The sequence below is a fragment of the Alexandromys fortis genome, unplaced genomic scaffold (assembly GCF_014885135.2).
Source record: "Alexandromys fortis isolate MF-2015 unplaced genomic scaffold, M_Fortis_MF-2015_v1.1 scaffold_36, whole genome shotgun sequence".
Lineage (NCBI taxonomy): Eukaryota > Metazoa > Chordata > Mammalia > Rodentia > Cricetidae > Alexandromys > Alexandromys fortis.
The window spans coordinates 8,337,391-8,364,613 of record NW_026067915.1 but is presented as its reverse complement, the minus strand read 5'-3'; the positions used below and the strand labels follow the sequence as shown (position 1 = coordinate 8,364,613).

General features: G+C 53.8%; 1 protein-coding gene across 5 annotated transcripts in view; it reads right to left on the bottom strand.

Moving 5' to 3' along the window:
* The window catches only part of Cacna2d2 (calcium voltage-gated channel auxiliary subunit alpha2delta 2), a 128,443-nt gene that overhangs the window by 6,243 nt on the left and 94,977 nt on the right, over positions 1-27,223 (bottom strand). For 4 of the 5 annotated variants that reach the window (XM_050139287.1, XM_050139288.1, XM_050139286.1 and 1 more), the window contains exons 4-23: positions 25,454-25,513; positions 17,637-17,681; positions 14,256-14,397; positions 11,347-11,478; positions 11,127-11,184; positions 10,419-10,469; positions 10,189-10,288; positions 9,894-10,052; positions 9,549-9,656; positions 9,371-9,449; positions 8,802-8,851; positions 8,539-8,628; positions 8,263-8,334; positions 7,972-8,046; positions 6,669-6,743; positions 6,517-6,588; positions 6,038-6,109; positions 5,870-5,931; positions 5,083-5,159; positions 936-996 (exon numbers count right to left, since the gene is read on the bottom strand). In XM_050139287.1, the coding sequence (XP_049995244.1) occupies positions 936-996; positions 5,083-5,159; positions 5,870-5,931; positions 6,038-6,109; positions 6,517-6,588; positions 6,669-6,743; positions 7,972-8,046; positions 8,263-8,334; positions 8,539-8,628; positions 8,802-8,851; positions 9,371-9,449; positions 9,549-9,656; positions 9,894-10,052; positions 10,189-10,288; positions 10,419-10,469; positions 11,127-11,184; positions 11,347-11,478; positions 14,256-14,397; positions 17,637-17,681; positions 25,454-25,513 (1,640 nt within the window). The remainder of the gene's footprint in view (positions 1-935; positions 997-5,082; positions 5,160-5,869; positions 5,932-6,037; positions 6,110-6,516; positions 6,589-6,668; positions 6,744-7,971; positions 8,047-8,262; positions 8,335-8,538; positions 8,629-8,801; positions 8,852-9,370; positions 9,450-9,548; positions 9,657-9,893; positions 10,053-10,188; positions 10,289-10,418; positions 10,470-11,126; positions 11,185-11,346; positions 11,479-14,255; positions 14,398-17,636; positions 17,682-25,453; positions 25,514-27,223) is intronic. The other variant, XM_050139290.1, reaches the window with a different exon arrangement.

Genomic DNA, 27,223 nt, shown 5'->3' with positions numbered 1-27,223 from the left:
ATTTGCTCATTTTATGCACACTTATTCACACTCCTGAGCCAGTTATTAAGATGACACACAGATCTCTTCCCTCAGTTTCTGCATGTGTCTCACAGGCCGTTCCCAATCACTACTAAATACAGCGCCCCCCCCACATTTACCCGTGGCCTCTTGCACATGTACACAATGACTCACAAGTACAAACATCTACAGAGACTTGTGGGTGCATGCACACAACGTGCATACACACAGAGGTTAGGGGTGTCCAGAGCCCCATGTGGTGCCGGGGAGTGCTCTCATTCAAAACTCAGGTCACAAGAGAGGGCTTCAGCACCAGAAGGCCTCCTCAGAGGTAGTCCATGGCAGACTGTGTGTATACTGTCATGCGTGTGTTCACACTGAGTGACTCCAGGGTTGGCTCTGGGCCCAGAGCCCTCACTCGCCAGAGAAGATCCTCAAAGCCTTTGCCCTCCTTCCCATTCCTCAGGACTGGCACAGTTGGCACTACCCACAGGGGCTCTGGGTGGCTCAGCCCTCAGACCCACATGAACACTGACACAGGACAACCATGGGGGTGGGGGTTGGGTGGAGGTATGGACAGGACACCACAAACCAGAGCAGCAGCTGCCCACCGAGGGCGTGTTAGGGGACAGGCCAGCCCAAGGTAGAAAGGGCTCTTTCCTGGTTGCCTGGGAGGGCACAGAAGGTTGTAGAGAATCCCAAAGCCCTCCTGCCTCAGGCCTGGTGGGACACAGGCTGTGGGTACTGGCTACTGCTGCCTGGTGCGGCTACATGGCCTGCGTATGCACACGGCCGCACATACCGGGCTATGCACGGGGTTAGGAGCATCACTGCACAGGACATAGACAACACAGAGCTCCAGGCAGCAGTGCAGGAGATAGGGCAGGACAGTCAGGGGAGGGGAGAACGCCTTAGCAAGGCCACACGCAAGCTACCTGGGAGCAATGAAAACATGTCCTTCAGACTCAAAGCTGCTGGGGAGCAGGAACTCAAAATCTGCAACAGAAACGGGGGGTTATCCGGCGGGGGCTGGGGAGGCAGGAGGCCGGGGGCTCAGAGCTGTTGGGGCTGGAGGGGCAGGTAGGGACAGGCGGCTTAAGGGAGGGGGAAGACACCAGCAAAGAGGGAACCCGCCACTTCCACGTTCAGGTTTGAGCCAAAGAGAAGGGAGGGCGAGGAGGGTGTAGGGCCTGTGGAAACTACAGCATCGCAGGAGAAGGGCAGTTATAGCCAATATGTTGCCCGGGCCTGGTCCTCTGTCGGTAGTGAGTCCCTTGGCGTGGCTGTATATGCTTCCATACTGCTGTATAGCACATATACACGGACACACACACACACACATATATATACACACACTGCTATATATATGCATGGTCTGGGGGAGGCGCCAGTCTTGTTCTTATCACATCCATAATGGAAAAACCGCATGCTGAGCTTCCTTTGCCTCCAAAGAGACTTTGAGGAAGGGAATTGGCTTTTGGCTGCGGATTTTTAGCTCTCTTTGCCGCAGCTGTTTGCATTTTGGTAGGTCTTGCTTTTGTTCTGTGTCAGGCATCAACATGGCCAAACCGAAAGGGTTTCTCACAGGCACAGACAGTCCAACCAGAGACGGGCATGAACAGCTGGTGGTGGCGGCTACGGCAGTGCACCGTGGAGGTCTGAGGGTGGGGTGTCCTTCCTGGAACAGGATGCTGGGTGAAGGGAAACCCAGGGGGCAAGGACTGTTCCACAGTGTGTGGTGAGACAAGGATGCTGGTGGACTCTGCACACCTGCTTTCCCAGCTGGGGGCACAGGGCACATGGGGAAGGAGGAGCCTACAGGGAATGCTGGGAGTGCCTAGGTGGGTGGTCTAGCAACTGTGCCTATGCCTCAGGCTTAGAAGCTGTGCATATAGGTGGCATGGATGCATGAGTGTGTGTACACTTGTCTTTATATGCATGAATGCACAAGTGTGTGACACTCGTCTTTATATGCATGGATGCACGAGTGTGTGCACACTCATCTTTATAAGGGTGCGTATTCACAGGCCTGAGAATATGACTGTAGGACTCCACTGTGGCCTCTTTCTGCCCAGCTGGATTGGGTTACTCTGCTGTGTGCCTATTTTATTTTAGTTTTTTGAGACAGGGTCTCCTGCAGTCTAGGTTGACTTAGAACTCGCTTACACAGCTGAGAATGACTTTGGACTTCTGATTCTCATGCATACACCTTCAGAGGGCTGGGATATGGGCAGGAGCCGTCACATCTGGACTATGTGATGGTGGGGATTGAAGTCAGGACTTTTGATAAATGCCAGGCAAAGACAAGCGCTGTTGCAACTGAACTACAACCCCAGCCCTGTTAGGTGTATCTGTGAGGGTCCCTTGGCTAGTATAATTATGGCAGTTCAACTCCCTAGATTTTTAAAAAGATATTCTCTGTTGTCTTGACTAGCCTCCAGTTCATGGAAATCCTCCTGCCCGAGCCTCTTGAATGCTAGGATTTAGGCCTAGGCCACCACACTTGGCTTTCCCTATCCTACCCTCACCCACATCCCGAACTCTTTAGTCATCCCAGAAGAGGGATTCTCACTGTTCCCAAATACTCCCACGATGCACTGCAAAGTTCTGGACAGAGGAAACTTGAGGTGCTTTGGGGGGCTGGGCAGTCACTGGTTGGACTGTTCCTTTCTGATAGGACTGTGAGGCAGGGTTTGGACACAAGCCAAAGGGGAGGGAGTAGGGGTGGGGAAAGGAGGAGGAGAAAGAAAAAGGAGGGATGAGGGACAAGGAGGGAGACTTTACTATGCTTGTTATGTTTCCAGGGTCTTGAAGTTCTAGGGTCAGTATGTGGGGTGTGAGATGGGAGAAAAGACAACTCAAGCCAGTGGAACTATGCAACCCACTGACCCAGGCCAGCAAGGACAGCTTATTCTCTTTGTTGGACTAGGCTAGACAGGTCCTCTCAGTTTCTTGGGGAGTCCTCTGCTTCCAGTTTGGGGACATCCCCACGTGGTTCTCCATGCCCCACAGGGTCAAATGTTCCCTGGGAAGGCAGCTCTCTGTGCACCAATGGCAGACATATTCATGTGTCACCTTTTCTAACTCCCGTCGTCCTCTGCCAAGGCCTGGCGTTCACCATCTACTGTTCTGTGACCTGACTTGGGATCCTTTCCTTTGTCAGTAGCCTGGTCTCCTCTGGTTGGCTCTGGGGATCCATGCCTGATGAAGCCTATGGTTTCCGAATCTGCCTTTATTTCCCCAGGGGAATAGCTTTCCCACACCTATGGGCTCTTCCTAGGAACAGCGAGCACCTAAGATCAGGGATTGCCCAAGGGTCCTTAGCAAAGCAATGGGAACCCAGGATGACTGGTTAGCCTTGCCCTCCTCTGGCCTGGTGGCCTGTGTGACCCCCCACTAAGGCTTCTGAGCCTTGCCACCTCTTCTAGGAGGTCTGTGAGCTCTGGGGCCACAGCAGAACAGAGGCCTAAGTGCCACTGAGGGTGCCTGCTGGGATTTCCCTCTTCCACATCTTACATGAGCCCCGCTGAGGGCTGACCTATCAACTGTATCTCAAGCTTTCTGCCCTGCTGGGAAGATAGTGGTGGAGAAGCATCCAGCTCTGTTCCCACTGTTGAGTTGTCTTAGAGGGGCAGAGAAATTGGAGAGGCAAAGGGCTTCCCATGGGGTCCCACAAAAACTAGGGAATAGGAGGAAGGGGTCTGGGCCCACAGGACACGCTGGAGAACTCTCCGCAGACAGCCCCAGAAGTGGGCTACTGGCTCTAAGAGGGGTGTCAGGATCAGAGGAAAGGCAAGAACCGAGGAGCCAAGGGATGCTGGGAGGGAGCCCCAGAGGGCAGGGGTGTGGCTGGTCCTGGGCAGGAAGGGGGGCAAGCAGGGGCGTGAGGGCAGGTGGGGTGGGGAGAGGAGGGTGCACTGGTTCTGAATATACTTGCCCTTCAGTTTGCTGATTGGCACTGGGACAGTCCACCAAGAGAGAAAGCGAGGAAAACAAAAACACAAACACAAAAACAAACGAAAAGGGGGAGGGGAAGGGGAGGGGCACAAACAATATTTTATTCAATGACTGTTTGAATGAAAATATTGTGTCTCATCATCATACCGAAAGGAAACTTCTTGCAAAAAACGACATGAGAGAGAAAGAGAGAGGGAGAAACTCAAAGGAGATGAGCCCCAGTCGGCCAGGCAGGTGCGGGGGCGCCCGGTGGGGCCGGAGCCCCAGCCTCCCTCCCAGTGACCTCTGGCATTGGGCAGGCAGGGCCAGGCCTGAGATCCAGGCCTTTCCAGAGAGGCCCATGGTGAGCAGGCATGCATGGGGAGCCACAGGCAGAGGAGTGGGAGAGCCGAGGAGGGAGAGGGAAGGAGAGAGAAAGGATGAGAGAGATGGAGTGTAGGGGTGAAAGAGGGAGGGGGAGCAGGGAGGGGGATAAGAGAAGGGTGTAAGCCAGAAGTGAGGGAGGAAAGAGGAAGGGAAGGAGGAGAGAGGGAAGAACACAGACAAGGGGGAGGGCAGGGGTTCTGGGTTGGGGAGAAGGGATGGTGGGAAAGTGAGAGGGACTGAGCAGGGGGGAGAGGAAGAGAGGACGGGGAGGAAGGGGAGAGAGAATGAGGGGAGGAGAGATGGTGGGAGAAGGTGACCTGGAGGAGGAGAGGGAAGAGCCGATGAGGGAGGAACAGAGGACAAGAGATCTTGGGACAAAGGAGGCACCACAGGAGGAACAGGGGAAGGAACTCAGAAGAAAAGGGAGGGGCAGGGGTGCTTTCTAGGAATGTAATCCCCAGGAGTGTTTAGGGCAGGCAGGCTAGAAGGGAAGACACGGGCTAGGAAAAACCAAAAACAATCCTCAACGGAAACCATGAGAGAATGGTCTAGAACCAAATCCGAGAAAGGCAAGCATGCAGATTTCCACAGACTTTCGAAGGCTGGTTCCCCAGCCTGTGGGCACGCCTGAGGCTGGGCAGACTTGGCAGGAGGGGCTGCCTTGCCAGCAAGCGAGGCTGGCTATGCTGCCTGGGGCCGGCCAAGGGTGCAGGGGCAGAGGCAGGGGTGCAGGGCGCAGGCAGGGGCCAGGCCACTTACACTTGACCTGCAGGATCTGGTCGCTGAGGTTGGCTTGGAGGTAGAAGGTGCTGTAGGGTGGGAGCACCAGCCCCAGGCTGGGGAGGAGGGGAGGGGAGAGCACAGGTCACTGATGAGGATTGGTGGCCACACTAACACTTCCTTCCTAGGGCCTTAGAGCCACAGAGGCCCAAGCTGTGGCAGCCACAAGTCCCCTGCACAACTCCATATCCAAGGAGTTAGCACCTTGGAGGCCTGAACCTTCTCCCCAAACCATCCTGGAGGCCTCGAAATTACTAGCCCCAAAGTGATTTCCCACCCTACTGCCCACCTCAGCACCCACCTGCCCCACAATGTCCTGACCAACAGGAAGCTTTTGAGGGGCAGACATGAACCCCATGAGAGCCCAGAGGCAGTGCGGGCTGGTCCTGGGGTGTGACAATGCTCCTATCATTTCAGAATGGACTACAGAGCAGTTGAGTGGGGTGCGGGAAGACAGCCCCCGGGGTCAAGACTGGCTGAGGCTGCAATGCTGACTGTGAGCAGTCAGGAAGCGTTGAGATGATCCCTGGGGTGTGGTACCCAGGAGATCCTCCAGGAAGGGGGATGCCAGGGGCACTGTCCTGTCCTCAATCCCGTTCTTCCAGGACCTGTTGCTTGCTCCACAGGGCCAGGGGAGGCCCTGGGGGACCAAACATCTCAGGTCAAATAAATAGTAAGGATAGGGGTGGAAGAGGGAGAAGCAGCTGGGTTCAGATTTAGGGGTCACTCTGGCCCTTCTCTGTCTACCCATCTCTGGCTCACTTACCTGTAGTTGGTGCTCCTTATAGGCACCCAGGTGTAGTTCCGAATCACCTCATCTATGTACCTCTGGGAGAGGAGGCGGCGTCAGGTTCTTGGGTGAGCAGGCTAGGGTGGGTGGATAGGGATGGGTGCCCATTCTGATGCCCTTGTTTCCCATCCTCTGCCTTCATACCTCATCCAGGGACTTGACCAATGTCCTGATCTGCTTGTGGCCCTTGTTGCCATCAATCATGCTGCGACGGATCTGCAAGGGCCAAAGGTGTGAACCCCCTGCTCCTGTGCTAGCCTCCTCCCTGCCTTCACCCCTGCTTCTGTGCTAGCCACCTCCTCCCTGCTTCCCTGCCTTCACCCCTGCTCCTGTGCTAGCCTCCTCCCTGCCTTCACCCCTGCTCCTGTGCTAGCCTCCTCCCGCCTTCACCCCTGCTCCTGTGCTAGCCACCTCCTCCCTGCCTTCACCCCTGCTCCTGGGCTAGCCACCTCCTCCCTGCCTTCACCCCTGCTCCTGTGCTAGCCACCTCCTCCCTGCCTTCACCCCTGTTCCTGCGCTAGCCGCCTCCTCCCTGCCTTCACCCCTGTTCCTGGGCTAGCCACCTCCTCCCTGCCTTCACCCCTGTTCCTGCGCTAGCCACCTCCTCCCTGCCTTCACCTCACCTCCTCCTTGTTCTCATCTTCCAGCTCTGCATCCAGGAAGTCCAGGGTCACAGGCTCCCGGAAGTTGGTAGTCTGCAGGAAGCCAGGTAGGAAGTCAGGAGTCCTTATTTTGGAGGGTTTACCTGCCTTCCATGGCCACTCACCTGGCTTACCTGGGGCTTGAGGTTGGGATGTAGCAACACATAGCCGTTCAGGTCAATAGCAAACACATAGCCATTAGCGCCAAGCTGTGAGGTACAGATTTGGAGCTCAGAGGCTGTACAGAGATTTCTTACACTATGAGCTTCTCTCTATTCTGTTTCCCATGCTGCTTGCCTTTGGCCAAAGGCCCCCTCCTGGCATATGGCCCTAAGTCTGCCTCTGAAGCCAGGCTGGGTGCCCCTCATACACCAGCCCCCACCAAGAGTGACTGGCCCTGTAGGCAGGCATCCTTCATTTCCCGTGGAGGTACCAGCCAGGCTACCTCTGCACCTGCACGAGGCCCACAAGGCTGCTGCCTTTGTACCCTCTTGGACCTACTGAGTTCTCAAATTATGCTTTCTGTCCCCATTTCAGTGTCGTTGTACAGAGGGAGAGATGCCTGGGAACCCTGCAGGCCTGGTGGAAGGCAAGCAGGAGGGAGTGGAACCCAGGGACCAGCCCTTGCTTCGGATTGTCCTTCCTCCTCTACGTGGAATCTCTCAGGTCAAGCAAGGGTTCCATATGGTTCGGACTTAAAGCTGTCACGCATGTCCTTCTTCCCCTTGCTTTCCTAGCCGAGACCTAAGTTCTCTAGCCAAACCGCCATGCCATCCCTTCCCCAGCTCCAGCTTCTGCCTTTTGCTTTCATGCTGCTGTCTGGAAGAGTTCCCTCTGCTCCCCTCCCCGTTTTTCCACCCAGCACACGTCTGGGGGCTGAATCTGGCTTGCCACCTGTCACAATAATTTGATGTGAGTCTCATATGGGTTTTATGTTTTTTTTTTCTTCCCCAAGATAGGGTTTCTCTGTTTAATAGTTCTGGCTATTCTGGAACTCACACTGTAGAGCAGGCTAGCCTCAAACTCACAGAGATATGTCTGCCTCTGCCTCTGCCTCCCGAGTCCTAGGGTTAAAGGTGTGCCCCACTACTACCCAGCTGGGTTTTATGTTTGTTTGTTTGTTTTTAAAAGATTTTATTTATTTATTATGTATAGAGTCTCCTGGCATGTATGCTTACACACCAGAAGAGGGCACCAAATTTCTCATTACAGATGGTTGTGAGCTACCATATGGTTGCTGGGAATTGAACTCAGGACCTCTGGAAGAGCAGCCAGTGCTCTTCACCTCTGAGCCATCTCTCCAGCCCCCTGGGAAGTCTTTCGTGATCCTCTGAATTCAGAGGCCCCTGTGAAGACCCTTCAATCCCTGGATCTCCTCTGCTGAGTCTGGCTTGTCTCACCACGAGAAGCAGGATAGTGGGGCAGGTGGACACTTACGGTGTAGTTGGGAGTCAGCCTCTTGATGTCATTCAGGGCCACATCGATGCCCATCACACCCAGGATTAGCTGGTTCTGGGCACAAAGGAGTGGGATGGTACACTATAAGGAGTCAAGTCCATGGGGGAACCCCTGGCCCAGGCCTCATACTAAAGGCCTTAAGCTGCTAACACAGACAGTCGCTTTGGCCAGTTTGTAGGATGTCCTATCCCTCCTCCATTCCCAGATCTGCTAAAAGCATGCCATTCCCTCCCCCAGACAGCCCACTGGGCACCTCACCGGGCACCTCACCTTCTTTTCCCCAGGGCCATCCTGTGTCAGGTTGAAAACAGGGAGAGTCCCAGTTACCACCAACCCCAGTCCCTAAGGGGAGAGGAAGAGGATGAGGTCTCCTGTGGCCAGTTCTGTCCCCACTCTGAGTGTTCAGAGAAGGGGCTCAGGCATAGGCCACCTGTCATTTTCCTTTACTTGGTCAACACCAATAAGGGGGCCCCCAAGGGTCTTGACCCTGTGGGCATATCCCTGAGGGAAGGCCTCCAGTCCCCTTCCTTTGCCCAAAGGCCTTACCAGTGCATCTTCATACACGTTTGTCCATTGCACCTGCTTGGCTTCCTTGCCTGCCAGTACCATGGGCCGGCCCAACACATCTAGGTATTCCTGGGTACGGAGAGAAAGGCACTAAATGTCCTTCCCAACTCACTTTCTCTCATCTGCTGCCATGTGCCTCAGCAGCCACCAGGGGTCGCTTTCGGCCCATGGCAGTGGAAGGCACTCAGCAGCAACCAGAGGGAAGCAAAGAACTGGGAGGGGCGGCCTCCCCGCCACCTCACCTGTGTGTTGATGCGGATGGCTCCGATGGAAGGGATCTCAAAATAGTAACCTGTAAAGGGAGGAGAGGTGGGCTTGTCTGGCACAGCGAGACCCACATCGCAGGAGGCACTGCCTCCTAGGGCATATCTGCAGATTTCTGTGTATTTAGTTACACCCCTCAAACTTCTTTGTGCTCCCTGGCATTGCCCAGGCACTGGCTACAGAAGAGAATAGATTGTAGGGGGGGGGTGTCTAAGGAAGTAGTGGAGGTGGAGGAAAGAGTTTCATTCTAGGATATCAGTTAACATTCAGAGTTTACCCAAGTGCACAGAGAGATGGATTGATCAGCAAACAGATGTAGGAGCAGAAAAGCTGGACAGATGGACAGTGGACATACAGCCAGATGGGCAGGAACATGCTTTGTCAGATAGACAAGTAAGACAGCCCGCCAAACAGACAAAGCAATGGACAGCCATCTGTACGGAAGGACAGACAGACAGTGAGTGAACAAACAGCTGGACATATGGATGGACAGCTGGCAGCAGGACATAGCAGGCAGATGCCTTGGTAGTGAGATCCAACAAGGTACCTTTGTTCGTGCAGGCCATCCACTGCAGAGGTGTGACGTCATAGTTATGCTGCCCTACAGAGAATGTGAACACGCGCACCTGTCGGAGCAATGAGGTTATTCCTGTGGCCACTCGAGGACAGCCCTCTCCTGTCCCAGGCCTAGCTCAGGGAAGCCACTCATCAGGGTTGAGCCTCACCGTCCGGTTGGGCCAATTATATTTCTCGAAGACATCTTGCACACGATCTTCGCCCCCATCCGTGAACATCATGATCATCTTATTGCAGTTAGCCCGAGTGATGTTGGACTAGTCAAGGGTGAACACAGAGTCAGGCAGTCCTTGGTCTCTCATAGGCCCGGGGAAGAGCCTCCCTCCTGTGGTAGGTAAGCTTGGCCCTCTGGCCCTCTGCCCTCAGAGCAGGTGGGCTAGCTGTCTAAGCTGCCTGTTCACTGTTAACAAGGCCACCCACCTTTATCTTCCCACGTCACTACGCCTGGTCCCTTGCCCACCCCTGACCACCATTTGCCCACCCATGGGGCTCACATTCTGTAGCTGGTCAAAGGCATACTCAAAGCCGGCCTTGTAGCCTGTGGTGCCCTTGGCCACCATGCCCTGCACGGCTTCCTTGAAGACCTTCTTGTTACGCACATTGGCCTGCACCAGGTGTGTGAAGCAAGACACAGGCTGCGCCTTCTCGTTGAACTGTGGGGACAGTGAGAGGGTGAGTAGCTTCAGGCTGGCCACGGTGGACAGCTGTCGCACAAGGCTGATGGTTGTCATGGGAGCAAGCTAGATGGGGGAGAGTAGTTCCCAGCCCGCCTGCCACTTTGGCACTCACTGAAGCCACGTTCACGTAGTCATCATCGGAGAGTGTGTCCAGCATCTCACAGACGGATGTCTTCATCAGCTTCAGAGTCAGGCCGCTCACGCTGCCACTCCTGTGAAGAGGGCAGGGGCTACGTGTGTGTGGGCTCTTAGGCTGCTCCCGCCCTCCCCTCATAATGTTCCCAGGCAGAAGAATCCAGCCTGGCCCCACCCCAGCCCCACCAGCCTACAACGCTCACTTACACATCCACAATGATGACCATGTCCTTGGGGGACGAGGCCCCCTGTATATACCTGCCGGTGAGAAGACTCAGTTAGGGACAGTACCTCGGGACCGGTGGCTTCTTCCTCCCTTTACCCATTTATTGGTTCATGTATTTCTATTGGCCATGTACTACATGGGTCAAAATGGGTCTGGGCATTGGGGGGGCCATGCTCTATAAAAGAAGACAGCTCTTGCTCCTGGCCTGAGTGATTTGGTCCCTTATGAAGTGAACAAGAGGTGTGGAGGGCAGGTAATCCACAGAGGGGCAGAGAGCTTCAGTGGCTGTGTCCTCTGCCCCAGATAGAGGCTCCACAGAATGGGGGGGGGGAGGGAAGGTTATGACATAGGGAGAGAGGGGGAGAGCAGAGGGCGGGGTGTCTAGGGATCAAAGGAGTAGGGTGGGGCTCTTTAGCCTGGCGGAGGCTGTATCTACCATTGGGAACATCTCTCAGTCCTGAGTGGGTGGAGGGGACTGGGTAGTGGACGGTATGTGTGGGGGCAGAGGCAGCTGGGCGGCCTGCCTGGGTGATGGGATCCATTTTCCAGTGGCAGCGATGTGTGAAATGAAAATTGGATAGAGCTGGCTGCGCCCTGCTCGGAGGTCTGGGTATTGAGAGGGAGGGGAGCAGGCAAGAGATGGGGAGCTGAGGGGGTATCTCTCTTCAGCTCCCCCCTTGCTCACTCACCAGGGTCGTCTTCGGACGTCATACAGGTCAATCTTCTTGGGGGCTCGCCATGGTGTGGCTGTGGAAAAGAGAGGGTGAAGGAACCTGGTGGAAAGGCCTGACTAGAGCAGCTCGGAGTCACGAGAATGACTTGGTTTACTCTGTGCACCTCAGGATGGGTGGGCTTAGAGATGGAGCAAGATGGATGCTGGATGGGCCAAGGAGACAGGTTGGCACCTACCTGGGTAATAGCGGGTGACTCCCGTGGCACTGCCGAAGACCTGCCACAGCAGGGTAGGGTCTTGCCTACGGTTCTCGATGAAGACATTCTCCAGGGCCTCGGTCCAGTTAAGCTCATTGAGGATGACGGTAGCTGGGGAGCAGGGCAGAAGGCTGGGCTGGAGAGCTCTAGGCTGCCCTTGCTAAACCCACCTCCACGGCACTGATGCGGAAACCTCCCCCCTCAATGGCCTCCCCTGCTCGTGGCCTGCCCAGACTTTCTTTGGTTTTCCAGGATCTCACTAGGGACCATACTAGCTCCCCCAGGAAGATTTTCTTGTCCTCCCTCCTCCAAATCATCAAAGCAATTTCTCAGCCTACTCCTCAACTAGGCCTCAATGAGCAAGCAGGGCTGATGTGGCTTGTGGCCCATGGAGAAGGGCCGCCTAGGTGGCAGGGAACTGTGAGCTGGGCCCCCATCCAGCATGCTGCCTGGAGCCTGAGGCTGGTCCCCAGGGAGCTCACCCACTCAGCATGCACTCCAGGCTGCAGCCACAAGAAAGCAATTAAGGGCCTGCTGATGGGGCTGGAATTATTCAGCTATTAAGGTACCTGATAAGCTGGAAGCCACTCAGCTTCATGATTAATCAACTGGGGCCAGGAGCAAGCAGGGGCAAAGGTGGGGGCTGTGGAGGGGTAGGGGTGGGGCCAGGATCCTACTCCAACACAGGCACGTGTACTTGCACATATATGCACATGTCCACGCAGCCTGCATCCTCGGCAGGTATTCCTGGCTCTAATCTCTGCATTTCCAGCCAAATGTAGAAACCCAATCCCCTTTCTTCCAAGCAACACGATTGCTGCCATGGGTGAGGGGCACACAGGAGGTCTTACATGCTACCACCAATTACCCATACCTTCCATTCCCTAACCCCTGGCGTTACACATGAGTGACCCCCTCCCTCCTGCACACCCTCACAAAGTAAGGCTGCTCTCTATCCTGCTGACCAACCTGGGTGGCATTCCTGTTCTAGAACTCAGGGTGTCCTTAAGTCTACCTGATGTGTGTGTGGGCATATGTTTTTATGTATAAACTGTACTAGTCCCTGAACAGAAACAAACCAGGAATGCGACACCTGCTTCTGCTAGGCCTCTGACTTCTGTATTTCTTCCTAGTTTCCTTCTGTCTTCCCAGGGGGAGCCCTGATACTCAACCCTCCATGATCCCCATCAGAGATCTCAAGTGACAGCCAGAGAAGGCTCCATCAAAGCTTTGATTCCCTCAGAACAGATAAGGTGAGCTTGACAGCCTCCAAAGGCTCTGCCGGTGGCCCTGCCAGGGGCCTGACACACCCTCACCCACCCCTCCGTCTTTCCTTTGTGTGCTGTGTCCCTCTGCCATCTAGCTCCTTCTTGGCTTTGTGGTTCCCCTTAACTGACCACAATATGAACACAAAACCTATTTCTATCATTGGCTCTGCCTATTGAACACTATGTTATGGTCCTGTTTTTGATTTAGAAACCTAGTGAGTTGAACACTTTCTATTTTTCTTTTTAAGGAAAAATGAAGTGAGACCCCCAAACGTTTCACATAATGCCATTTGTCTTGTGAGCCTGCCGGGATGCCTGCCTATCACTGGGCCTTTAGTCTTTCTGCCTGAGAAACTTGGAAGTCCCTCAGGCTGCCAGCAGAGGGGTGACCCCCGCTCCAGGTGGGCTGTCCTGCAGGACACACGGATGTAGATACCCCCACATGCACACAGTCCTATATCACACCCGTGTACACACACTCTCAGATCACACTGAGTTGGGAAATGGGGACCATGCCCCCTCAGGCAGGCGATTACAGATTTAATTAAAAGTGACACAGTAAATAAAAAACATATAAAATGTAATTTGTGTGGGTAGCGAGGGGTGACTGGGGAGGGAGGTGTGGCTCCTGTTTTAATTAGCGTGCCTGCTTGTGATAGTGCCCCTCGACTGGCTCAAGCAGGTGGTCTCCGGGCAGCGTGCAGGTAGGGAAGCATTTCCCACCACACCCAACCTGAGGTTACACCCAGAAGACTTGGCTGACGTTGTTGGTGGCAGGGGCTTCCTGGGATACCCTAGGAGTCCCTGCTTTCTGAACCTACCTTTGTCCTCAGCCCCGCCCCCCCCCAGCCCCCAGCCTCCCAGCCTCCTAGCCCAGCAGATTCTGAGGCTGTCCTATAGGTATGCGCTCAAATAGTTGTGTTAGAACCAGGGCCCTCATTCAACTTCTAGAGGACATTTCTGAGGATTTGAGTGCTGTAGGGAGAAGATGCCAAAGGCTGAACACTAGATGAGGAGCTTCGGCGAAAGACTGACGCTGTAGCGACCTCATTTCCCCACCGCGCCAGGCTGCCCTGTCCCTGGGACTTGGAATCTCAACTACATTTTCCTGGTCCCGCTTCACCACACCTTCGGCTGCTCCAGGCTAGAACCATTTCCCACTCTTCCAGCTCTGTGCCACAGAGCAGAGTGGGCTAATCAGGTCTGGGCTGCTGTTTACGGCAGGCGGCTCGCTGTCCTTAATTTCTGGGTCCGTCTTATGCTGGGGCTTCCCAGCCTCTCCTAATCGAGTCAGAGAAGGGCAAGGGTGGCAAGGAACGGCTTTGAGGGTTCAGCCCAGCAGTGAGAAGCAAGGCATATGTGCACGTGTGTATGCGAACTGTGTACACACGGGCTTGAGCCCACGCCAGCAAAGGAAAGAGGCGAAAGAGGCTGTTTAAGCTCTGCTGAGTGTGGCTGGAAGCCTATATGTGGGTAAGCCAGAGAAATGAACACGTATGACCTTGTGTGCAGGGGGCTGGCTGGAGGTGGGTGGCACTGGCTCCCATCTCAGGGAATGCTTGGGAAGTGGGCTGGCCCCCAGGCCGGGGGAAGGGCTGTTCCCACCCCCCTCACACTCACAGCCTTTGTAGATGTCCGTGGGGATCTGCACAGCCGTGTATGAATAGTTGACTTTGTTCTTGAAGTTTGGGTCCTCCATGAAGTCCAGCCTTAATGTGCTGGTCTTGGATCCCCTCTCCATATCTTCACCCTCAGGGTCATCCTGCAGAAAGCACCCCCGCCCGTGTCAGGTTTGGAAAATGGTGAGTAGGTCTGTTAGGTTTACTGGTGAGCTGGGGAGGGCCAGAGTCCAGGAGACAGGGTCATCTTAGGGTCAGAGGTATTGCAGAGACAAGAGACAGGATGGAGAGACAATGGGAAAACACGGGCATAGCATATGAACCCCTCACCCAGAAGGCTTGTGGATTAACCTGCCCTTGCCCACTGCATCCACCATCCATTTGCCAAACCCCGGCTAAAACCAAAGCCCAAATGACCCCTTCTCCACATCCTTGAAAAGCAACTGTCAGTGAAGGAGGCAAATGGGGGAGCCAGTTAGGAGTGGGGTGCAGACTTCTACTTCCAAGGACACGCCTTGTGCAATCACAGTGGGGCCTCAGCAGCTCTGCACCCCCATACTCCCCACTGAGTCCCACCCAGTCCTTGCATGAAGAGATGATAGATAGATAGATAGATAGATAGATAGATAGATAGATAGACCTAGTCCCATGTGGGGCACCATCCCCTGTAGTAGGGTAGCTCTAGAGCCGAGTGTTGGTTAGCACAGAGACCAGGTGACCTACAGAGGGTGGGTCCACCATGCCTGCTAGCAGCAAGATTGTAAAGGCCCCCGTTGATTTTCTAAAACGAGCTGCAGCCGCCTGACAGGTGCCAATTACAGTATCTCTCGGCCAGGCAGGCTGGGCATGCGCTGTGCAACCCCCCCCCCCCCCACCGCCTACTACCACAGGCTGTCAGGAGTAGGGCTGCGGTTACAGAGTCAACGCTGCAACCCGTCGGGGAGCAGGCTTTGGTGCAGGTGTGCAAGCATGGAAGATGGTGGAGAGAGCATAGGGTGGGAAGAAAAGGCCAGACAGGGAGGCAAGGGAGACACGGAATGCTCCAAACACTCCCTCACCTTGTCCCCCCACCCAAGACCCTTTGACTATGCTCAGCTCAGGCACTATTCATCCTCTCTCCTCAATGGGTCCCGAGCTGCTCCCTGTGGCCCAGGCACACCCTCTTTCTGTGCTCCAAGATCTAGATTACTGCCCAGGCTGTTTCCTTTCACCAGGACGTATCTGAGGACACGGCTCTGAAGTGCTCTGAGACAATCCCCTTCCCTTCTTCCCAGGGAAGGTTCTGGACAACAGAATTCAGGCTGTTGTCCTTCATGCCCTTCACTGGGTACACCCACCTCCTGCTCATTCTGGGAAGCCTGTGAGATGTGCTAGGGGAAGCCAAAGTCGGCAGCAGCTGAACATACAGGCCGTCTGAGAGGCATAAGCCACGTACGCGCCACTTAGAGGCCGAGGTGTGGGAGAAGAAAGCCCCCCAAATGTCAGCGGCAGATGAAGGGCGCTGGAAAATTTAATCTTCCAACTTTCCCAACTAATGTGACATTTGGATTCCATTCTGATAAGCCTTCAGCTGGCGAACTTTTTCCTTCCTTCTCTCTCCTCACCCCCACCTTCTGGCTGGTAATTTAAAAGTAAATGGTCTAGAAAGATCTCTAACTGTACCTCTGGCAAAGATTAAAACAACAAAACAGAAAAACACAACACAAAAAGCTGGGGACTTGGTGAGTCTGTGCTGTTATTTAGGCCGGGCCTGGGGGCTTCTGGCCTCACTGCCCCTAGTCCAGCCCAGCCTAGAGCAGTACTTCCTGACTGGGTAGTTCCAATAACCCTCAAAGGGCTGGGGGAAAGAGTCAGGCATTTGGAGCCAGGGTTGGGGTCCTGGATAGAGCTGGGGGCTGCTGGGAGCAGGGAACAGTGTCCAGGTCAGGGTTTGCGTATGAGGCTGTCCAGGGAGTCTTTCCCTGCCACCCGAAGCCCAGGAGCTCGGTGCAGTGGGCAACCGCAGTCTCCTGCTTTATATTTAATGCACTGATTGCTAAAATTACAGCCCGCTGCCGAAGGGGGTAAGGAATTAGATTCAGGGTCTAATTAAAGGTTCGCTCTTCATTTGAATTTCAGATTCCAGCTTTAATTTTAGCAACTTCTCCGGGAGCCACGGAGCTCAGCCAAGGGGAAGCGCACCTGCTTGAGCCCACCCCTCCTTCTCGGGCCCCCTGCCCTCCTGAAGGTTTCCCAGGCCAACCTGGCACTATGGCCTCCCGCGCAGGTATCCTTCCCAACCCTCCCACCTCCTGGTGTCATGGGCTACTTCTGCTCAGGCCGGGGAAGTCTCTGGGCCGACCGGTCCGAAAAGGGAACGCTGGACCTTGCTTGGGTTTTCTGTATCAGCAAGCACAAGTCAGTACTAGACTCTATTCCACTGTTCCACCTCTCTTCATAGTTGGCTTCAACCACTGCGTTTTGGAGGGAGACATTGACGAGTTCACTGAACACTGTCTACTCCCTAGTGCTTGAACCCACAGGCACTCATTTTTCTCACCCCACCATCATCCTCATGGAGGCCTTTAATGATGGGGACCTCACTACCTTATAAGCCAGCCCAAGCAGACCTAAGCTCAGGGAACAGGATGGCGCAGGCCCAGTGTCACCACTTCTGGGAGATTATCATAGTGGCCTCGTCTGAAAACATATGTAGGAGCTCAGCTGCCTCCGTGTCTGAGGCCACCCAGTGACGCAGGGCGAAGCCAGGGGAGGCCAGGCCATAGGGCTCTCAAGGGCCTGATGGTCTGAATCCCAGGAAAGGGAGCCTCCACTGTCCTGGGGAGGGACCTAGATGTCACTATGTCTCATTCCAGGAAGGCTTTTTTTTTTTTAATATTTATTTATTTATTATGTATACAATATTCTGTCTTTGTGTATGTCTGCAGGCCAGAAGAGGGCGCCAGACATCATTACAGATGGTTGTGAGCCACCATGTGGTTGCTGGGAATTGAACTCAGGACCTTTGGAAGAGCAGGCAATGCTCTTAACCACTGAGCCATCTCTCCAGCCCCCCCAGGAAGGCCTTTTGATCTATTCCCCTCCCCCTGTACTCCCATGGTGCTCAGAGAGCCCCGAGTGCTGGGACTGAACTGTCCTGATGTCCAGCACCTTACCATCCTGTCCAGAGAGGGAGACCCAGCCTGTTCCACACTGTGCAGGGAAGCTTAGCCTAGCAGCGATGAAGTCACAGTCCTGGAGTGCCAAGGACCTCTAGGGAGTTATGGAAGGTGAGAGACCTGACCCAACACAACTCAGAAAGGTTGAGTCAGAACTGTGACCCAGCAGTGGGGGTGTGGCTCTGGCAGCTTCCTGTCCTCTACAGCAGAGGTGGGGCACTCACCAGTTCAGCATCAGCCTTGGCGTCATAGTATATGATGTCTTCCTCCTGGTGATGAGAAAGAAGCCTCAGCACTCATAGCTCAGGGGCTCCCAAGACGCAGTCTGGACCCTTTAGTACAAGGCTTAAACCAGTTCTCTGGATCTCTCTAGGACTGAGACAGTCCCCTCCTCCACCCGAAGCCACCCCAGGAAAAGTGGGATGAGTCAGTGCTGCTGATGCCCTGCCCCCACCCCAAGGCTCATCCTTCACACTCTAGAAGCTGCTGCACCCCAGGCTCCCCCCACACAGGGTGCTAGAACCTTGCCCTGCAGGCGGGTTGAGGGCAGGGTCAGAGCCAGCTTGGCTGCTGAGAGACTGGCTGAGGCTGGACCAGGGAGTGAGGAAGACAGAGACTCCGAGCTGAGCCTGGGCAACAGTGAAATAATGACTTCACACTGCATCTTCCAATTTCTTCTATTAAAAAGGCTGCTCATTACGAGCATGTACTTATTAATTATCTGTGATTTGTTGTGAAATGCAGAGGGGTTTACACAACAGGAGCAGGAATAAACAAAGCTGGGCCCGTATGCCTGCCTGTGGCCCTCACTCACATGTGCCTGCCTGCCCATCCTGGCCCGTGCCTGCCTGTCTGCCGCCTGGGTTCTCGGCCATCTGCATGTCATAATCATTGGCCGCCCCGGGGACCCGTAACACAAACGGGCTAATTTCATGTTTAATGATCTTTAATCAGAACCGAGTGCAGCTGACAGAGGCCGCCAGGAGGTGAGCTAGTGTCAGCAAGAGCCACTCACACAGAAGGGGCCATCCTACTTTGCCCTGGTGGGCTCTAGGGCCAGGGCCATTGTCCAAGTCACTCTCCCCAGGTGCCTCAGTGGATTTTATACAGCAAAATCCTTTAGTGTCATCCTGGGGGTTCCTTACGCATCTGGGGCTGTTCCCAAGGACCTGCCTGCGAAGCAGCATGCACGGAGCCAGCTCTCGCTCCATGATGGATGGAAGACGCATAGGTTACCCTGCCCAACCAAGGCGAGGGCAGACTGTGTGACCCGAGGGTTGAATCATCCTTTCTCCGAGTCTCCTTATGCCTCCAGGGGTGGGTTTGGCCAGATGCCTGTCTGTGGCTAATGGTTATAGATGGTTGGTATTTGAAAGTGTTTAAGGCAACCGTTTCAGGCTGTCTTCTTTAGGGGTTTTGGGGTTATGTACACGTTATTGGTCGGACATAGTGACTTAGGACAAGCATTCTGGATCTGTGACTGAATGCCTGGCACAATGCCTGAACATGAATATTGGGCCAAAGGTAACTCAAGAGGTGTCTACTATGTGTGGCGCTTCTGGTGACCGACACATACAGAGACATCAGGGCAGGGACAAAGAGGGCCTTATACCCAGGCCTCCCGACTCATCTCCAGCCTCATCCAAACTTGCCACCCACCCACCCATCCTGGAAGCCAGGCCTGGGTGGGGGCTGGGGCAGGGCGCAGGCTCCAGGGGGCTCGGCCTTTCCTTGTGCTTGGCTCACACAGAAGCACGTAATGAAAGCTGACATTACATCAAACACAATAAGGAGTTTCGGTTGATGAAGATCATTCCTGAACACACAAACCCATTAAACTGAGGGGAAAAAAAATATCAATTCAACACACTCGCAGGCGAAAAGAAAATGTGATTTGTTATCTAAAAGGGGGTTATAAACACGGTTCTGATGCTCTTTCCCTCCATAATGAAAACAGGCAGGCGCAGTGGGAGGACTGCAGATTACAACCTGGGGCTTCACTTGCCAACTTTTTAGGCAAACCTCCTGCAAGGATAGGAAAGGGTGTGGGCGGGGGCCAGCCGTTGCCAGGCTGTGGAAGGGGGTCTGTCTGTGCCCCAGTCATCCTTGAGATGCCCTGGCACTCACTTGGGCCGTCTCTTCAGCAATTCCCATGGTTCTGTTTATTTGTCCTGCTGTTTCACAGTCTCAGGGGAAGACAGAATGCTGGTAGCATCTGAGATAAAGGGAAAATGGCATCCAGGATTGTCAGGTTCCTGTAGACTACAGGTGGGGGCCCAGGTTACCGTAGTCTTCCTGCCCCTCGCCTTGGCTGGTAGCCTTGGCAAGGTCAGATGTGCAATACATGGTAAACACAGCCGTGACTGCTATTTGTGGTGCAATACGGAGCTGGTGTGGCAGGACGAGCCTTCGCAGTGTGCAGGAACAGGTCCTTGGGAAGCTTGCATCTGCCTTACCAGAGCAGCATCAGAATGCTGGCTTTGGAGACTCATGTCCCGGGTTACACAGCAAGGAGGCACACTAGGACGTGAGTGCAGGGGCCTGGGAGAATGGTCTGTGGATCAAACTCTGACCATTAGTGAGGAAACACAGGCTGAGTAGGCTGGGTGTGCTGGCGCATGCCTTTAATCTCAGCACTTGGGAGGCAGAGGCCCAAGGAACTCTGTGAGTTTGAGGCCATCCTGGTCTACACAGTGAGTTCTAGGACAGCTGGAGGATAGTGAAATCTTGTCTCAAAACAAAAACAAAAGCAAAGGCAACAGCTGGAGAGATTTTCTCCAGGAGGCCCATGACGATTTTCAGGATCCACCCCCATGTTGTTAATAACGCCTGATAAGATCATGCAGCCTCGCTGAGCTTGGCATCTGGGTGTCCATCACCCACCATAAAATCCAGAATCTGGAAGAGGACAGAGAATATCAGAGGCCTCTCCAGGAGGCCAACCAACCCACAGCCCACATGAGGGGCTGAGTGTGGAGAAGGACCCTTGGAAGATGTGAAACAGGTATCATCAGGATTGAGTGTATGTCCCAACGGCTTTCCTCTGTTCCCTCCTTTTGGGGGGTTGTTTCGCTCAAGCTTGGCAAAGGGTGGAGAAATCACCTCCCCAACTCACACACATGATCCCTATCAGGAATCTGTATATGAAGGTGGCGGTGAGGGGTGGGACTCAGTGTGCCTGTGTGTGCATGACACGTTTGCTTCTTGGTGGGAGCCAAGCCTGAGAGGACACAGGGTGTTGGCAGCTGTGGGGCAGCGTGAAGAAGACGGTCTGGGTGAGAGGGATAGAGGGCTATCATGCAGAGTTGGTGTTTTGTAGGGCTGCTGCCAAGGCTGCCCAGACATGACTGTCACCTGCCCACCAGTCCCCTGTGCAGAGCCCAGGCAGTCACCTAGCCTTGCCAGTGAGGTCATGTGGTCTTCTTTCCATGACCTACTGCCAGCTCAGCTAGACCAAAAAGGACTTATTTTTTGAGAGCCGTCTGTTGCTGGCTTAGTAGAGACAGGTGGTGAGCACTACGGCTGGGTTGGACCCTTAGGCGGCGGCGGGGGGGGGGGGGCACCTGTCTTGTCCAGCTGGCTCTTCAGGCCTTAGTCCTGACTTGACAGGTCTCTCTTTAGATTCCCTAGGTAGAGTTACCTCCCCCATCAGACAGGCAGGGCCATTGCCTCCACTAGACTCCCAGGGAATGATTTATCTTCTATTGTAGGTTGAGGCCAACGGCCTGTCCTCTCTCACCCCTCCTCGACCCATGCCCTGGCCCAGATCCTCCCTGGTGGTGGCTTAGGTGGCAAACAATGTTGGCACAGTGTGATGCTGGCACCAGGCACAGTCTAGCAGGTGGCCCATCTTCATCTACCGTTAAGTGTTATGGGTACCAGACCACCTGCTGCCTGTCTGTGCGGAGTCACATGCTGCCTGCAAGTCAGGGCCACGGTCTTTCTAGTAGTCCCAAGTCTGGGCTGTGGTTACCAGTTCCTTGACCCTGCCAGGATCAAATGTGTTTTGTTTTATCCTCCATTCATTGGCCCCTTGAGTGTATCTCAGCTCTGGTCCTGTGGACTCCAGGATCCTCCAAGTTCCTGGCTAGCGTCATAGGGTAGGCGTGTGTGCATATACATAAGCATTACCACAGCTGCCTGCTCCCTGCTCTGTGCTGTCCACACTGGGAGGTCCACACCCTACTAATTGTACAGTGATTTTTAGTCTAGCTCCGTGAGTCCAGTATCTGTCCTGTGCCCGCAACTTCTGGATGCCACCATGTTCCCCATTCAGAAGTAAAAAGACCATTTCTGGTTAGTTTGCCACCAGAGCATTGGGCTGGGCAGGAGGACAGGTGAGAGTTGGCACTGTCACAGGTCTGTCTGTCTATCCCTGATCTGAAGGAGTCACGAGTGAGGCAGACAGACGGGACACTTGCCTGGGTACTGTCTGTGATAGAGAGGTGCTGCGAGCACTGCTTGGGGGCTTGAAAGAGGAATCCTTTCCCTATGAATTAGGGGACAAGAAAGTTCCTGCAAGAAGGCTGAGCCTGGGAAGGGACCTGAGCTTGAGGTTGGGATTGTGACATGGGTCGGTTATCTCTCCTGAGCATGGAGGAGGAATATTACTCTACTCCCTGTCGGTCACCTTCTCAAGGTCACTGGGTTTCAGAGTGGATTTTATGCTTGCAAGGGACAAACTACACCCTTTCCCCAGCCACAGTCGCTGTAAGCCCTGTCATGAACAGTCCCTGCCAGCTTTCTCTAGCAGTGCTGGCTGGCAGGTGGGCTAATGGGCCACCATTAGAACTAATGCCTCTCAGACAGCAATTGCAGTGGCAGCAGCGGCAGCGGCAGCAGATCTTCATGGGAACAGCAGTGACCTTGCAGCCTGGAAACAGGTCACTATAGCCTTTGCACCTGAGAATCTCAGGCAGGTGCACTGATGGGCTGGGAGTCACAGGGAAGAGGGCATTGGGCAAACAAGGCTGTGGCCAGTGCTGTCTGTGGCCACAACCACATCTGTAGCAGCTCAGATCAAGCAGGAGGGTAGTTAGTCAGAGCCCACTTCCGCTTCAGCCCAGGGCAGTTGCAAGCGACAAAGATGTTCCATATATCATTGGTATCCATGCAGCTTGGTGAACATCTTCACTCCTTGGAGGCCATGCTGAGCTGACAGACAACACCAACATCAGCTAGCCAATGGGGAAAATGAAGCCCCTGCTTGTGTCTCACAGAAACTGATGCAGTGATATAGGAATGCCTTTTTTTGTTTGTTCATGTTTTTGTTTTTCAAGATGGCGTTTCTCTGTGTATTCCTAGCTGTCTTGGAACTTGCTCTGCAGACCAGGTTGGCCTTGAACACAGAGATCTGCTTGCCTCTGCCTCCCAAGCACTGCGATTAAAGGCTTGCACCACCACCACTTGGTTAGGAGGGGTTTTGAGCAGCATCTCTCAGTGCTCTTGGGTACCTCTGAGCTCCCACATTCTCTCAGGCATCCTCAGTGCCCACCATGGTCCAGAATAAGTGGAATTGCTTATCCACTTATCCACTGAAATCCACGGATCAGGGACCTGGCAGGACAGCACTGGAAAACACATGGTTTGTTTGTTTTGAAGAACCTGGAAGAAGAACAGGTCTGAAGCTGTGCAAGCCTCTTTGTCTCCCTCTCTGGGGCTTGGACTGGGAAGGAAAGAAAACCAAGAGGAGGACGGGCTTCTTGAGCCTTTATTTCTTGACTCCTGCCCTGCTCAGCATAAGTACTCACGGGAGAAAAGAAGCTGATGGTAGAAAAAAAATGAGGAAGAGGAGAAGTGTGTGGGGGTCCTGGATACTCAGAGGGCGGAGGAAATAATGGTCTGAGGAGAGATAATAGCTTAGGATGGGCATCCTAGGAGGAATGAAGGGGATTCAAGGTAGAGACCAGCAGAAACAAGACCGGAAGAGGCCTCCAGAGGTATTCAGTATGGTAGAATGAGTGGTAGAAAGGAAGGGCCAAGAAACAAAGCTATGGAAGGATACAGGAGGAGCCAGATAGCTGGTCCGAGTGCAGGCTCAGGGCTGGGCGGGGCAGGTGGAACTGTGAAGCAGGGGTTATCTGGATGTAGCAGCATGGTCTGAATATCAGATAAGAGGCACCGTCTGTCTATCTATCTTCCTCTCTTTTTACTTTTTAATTTCATATGTATGAGTGCTTTGGTCACATGTATGTTTGTGTACCATATGCATGCCTGATGCCCATAGAGGCTGGAAGAGAACACTAAATCTCCTACAAGTGGAGAGAAACACATATGTGTGTACACGTGTGTGTGTGTGTGTGTGTGTGTGTGTGTGCGCGCGTGTGTAGCATTCACATGCTATGATGTGGGTGGAGGGGTCAGAGGACAACTTTGTAGAGTCAGCTCTCCTTTCTACTTTAATGTGGGTTCTTGGTATCAAACCGAGGCTGCCAGGTTTGCACGGCAAGCGCCTTTACCCAACGAGACATCTCTCTACCCACCATTCCCATCTTTGAGATAAGAGTCTTGTAGCTCAGGCTAGCCTCGAATTTGCTATGTAGCTGAAGCAGGCTCCTTATTTTCTTGCTTCCATTTCCTGAGTGCTGTGACGACAGGCATGCATAGTGATGCCTGGCTGAGACAAGACGGGGCTGTGATGGAGTCGGGTAAGAGAAGGGTTTCTCCTGGGTTCCAGGGAGCCCAGTTAGTTTAGGGGTGAGTTACTAACTTCTGCAGTCACTGGAAATATCATCTTAGGCTATGTATAGTTCATGGTAGAGTGTTTTTCCAGCATGCTCAAGATCCTGGTTCCCGTGAAAGAGGGAGAATGAGATAAGAAAGAAAGAAATCAGCTGTTGCCCCCAACTCCAGGTAACGTGAACTCCTTGTACCTGACATCTACCAAGTAGTGGAAGAAGCTCCCACGAGGGCAAGGCAAGACAGGGGAGGGCAGTCTGAAGAGAATGTGAGGCGCCTGTTTTGAGATCCGGGCCACAGATCTGAATGCTTGGGAACTGACAGCAGCTATAAATCTCTACTACCAACAAACGACACCAGACAGTACGGGTCAAAACCCTACCTGCTGTCTGGGGCACAGGGGTCTAGATCAGATTGGCTCAGAGCTGGAAGGAGGCAATATATGTCCCATCTCATCCTATATAGTAGTCCCTGGATCCTGGGGCTAGCTCTTGGTGCCTCTCTATGTTCAGCAAGGAGACTACTAGGAACCATGGCCCAGACCCATGGAGCTCTGTTCCCTGGTCTGTTTACTGAGGGTGCCATGGCCCCTGGTTCCAAGGCTTCCTTGAGCCTTGCCTTAGTCAGACACTAGCCCAACAAGACGGGTCAGGAGTGTACAGCTCCAGCCAGGAATAGGCTGGTGTGGCTGCTCTGTCCCCTCTGGCCCTCGGGGCTCTTTACACCCTGTGCCCAAGATGTTTGAACCTTCTGTGTTTGCATGGTGGAAGGAAAGACTTCTGTGACTTTGGCAGGCCAGTCCCTGGGACCCAGCCTGGGGATCCCTGAAAAAGGAGGACAATGTCCTTTTTCAGGGCCTCTTCACAGTCATGACATTAAATTCTCAGACGAGTCCTGGGGTCAAGAGGCACCCATGACCCTAGGACTCTCTAAGACTCATGGTATCTTCTTCTGGAAGGGCCATTTTAACAAAGCTGTCTGCTTATGGGTCACCCCAAGATTCCTCTGGGGTGACAGAGGGCTTATATCTATGTTGGACAAATGATTTTGTGCTCCAACAGTGCCCCTCCAGAGGGTCTGTGCAGCACACACTCCTCCTCTGCATGTCACCCAAGTTCAAGGTGTCATACCCTGAACACTGGAGGGTGGTATGAGTTTTTTAAATTACATTTATTTTTTGTTTATTGTGTGTGTCTGCATGCACACACGCCACAGTATATGTATGGAGGTCAGAGGGCCACACATGGGAATGGGTTCTCTCCTTCCACTAAGAGGGCCCTGGGGATTGACGTTGCCAGGCCAAAGGTAAGCACCTTTAACTGCTGAGCCATCTTTCTGGTCCAACATATGCTGTAGTTCTTACCTTGATATTGTCCTGCCAGCGGTGAGCTTTCTGGAAATTCTCTGCCGCGTCGGCCAGTCTCTGAGGGACAGAGAACATACATGGGAGTCAGAGGCTGAGGCAGGATGCCTGCTCCATGTCAGCCCAAAGCCCTCTCCATGCCCAGTACTCCTGAGGACCATGATAATTCAGGACCTCCCTCTGCCATTAGCCCAGATAGTGCCCGGCTTGTAGGAAAGGACACCTTACCAAGCACACTGGATCACGCGGGAGACAGGAAGCCTGCCAGCACAGGCAGTCTAAGTGGCTTTCCCACAGGTCTCCGGCCCCGCAGTGCTTCCCGCTCGGACGACGGCACAGGCATCTCCCGGCCAAGCTCCAGTGGTACCTACCCTCTACCCTCTATAAGCTAGGGTGTGAAACCCCACACATTGTTGCGTGTCTCATTGTGTAACTTTGGCTTGGCCAGGCTCAGCAGGACATATCTACAGCCCATTTCCACTCACTCAGACTCGCTGTCCTCTCCCAGGCTTCCTGAGGCCTCCTCCCACACGAGCCTTTCCCAGACTTGAAGGCTAGCTTCAGTGACCGTTGACAATGGAGCCCAGTCCTGAGGGCAGAGCGCCCCTGTACATGTCCATATCATGCTTGTCACGAAGCAGGCTTAGTGCTGGACTACTCTGAGATGGGGTGACATAGCCCTGCTCCTCATGGTGGGGAACAGTAAACTAGAGCATAACCGGAGTTGGTTAGAGCCGAGGGGGATGAGGATCAGTACTACCGGTACTGGACACATCCCAGAGGTTTATGGTGATGGCACTGGCACATGGCCACCCTTGAACCTAGGACTCCCACGGATTCTGTCCTTCAGGAAGGGCCAAGGCTCCAAGGATAAAACTGAGCATGGTCCTCTAGACTTTCTTGAAAAACGAATCTGGTGATGACCACCACTAGTAACTGGTGTCAGTTTGTGGGGAGGACACGGCATGCCAAGCCCTCCCCTGACCAGTGGCATATGTACACCCATTACTGCCCACTACGTGCGGTAACATTGTGAATTCTCAGATGAGGATGTCCAAGGCTTGGAACATAGTGATGCATAGTGAGTCTGGGTCAATCTGGAGTCCTAGCCCATCCCCTACTATAACATCTACCTTGCTTAGTCCACGAGGTCCAAAGACCACTCCTCCACAGGGCCCCCTATACCTAGTGTTCCTCATTTTGGCCCCACCCATCCCATATCCCGACTCTAGGTTTCCAACTTGAATCAGAGGACCCCAGTCTCTTGGTATTCAAGACACTGCATCCCCATCCATCAGGCATGTAGGCCCCAGAGAAGAGGATCTAATAAAGCCTATCCAAGGCCTTGGAGCTCCTGGACACTCCTGGGGGTGATCGTCAGCCTACCTGGGTTGAAGTGATGAGAACATACATGCCCTCCTGGAACAGTTCTCTTGTCATTGTATGTGGGTGTACACATATACACACATACGTGGGGTATGGGTGTGTACACATGTGTGTTTGTGGGTGTGCATGTCAAGGTCAGAGAGTGTCAAATGTCTTTATTTAATGTGGTAGGGCTTCTTGCTGAATATAGGGTTTGCTGATTTGACCAGCCTTGTTAGCTTGTCCAGGGATCCTGTCTTTACCTTCTGAGTGCTGGGATTATAGGCAGGCTGCAACACCCACCCATTTTTTATGTGGATTCTGGGGATCTGAATTCTGTTCCTTAAGCTTGTGTGGCAAGTCATCTCAGTCCTGGTATAAACCATTCCTCCCTCCCTCCCTCCC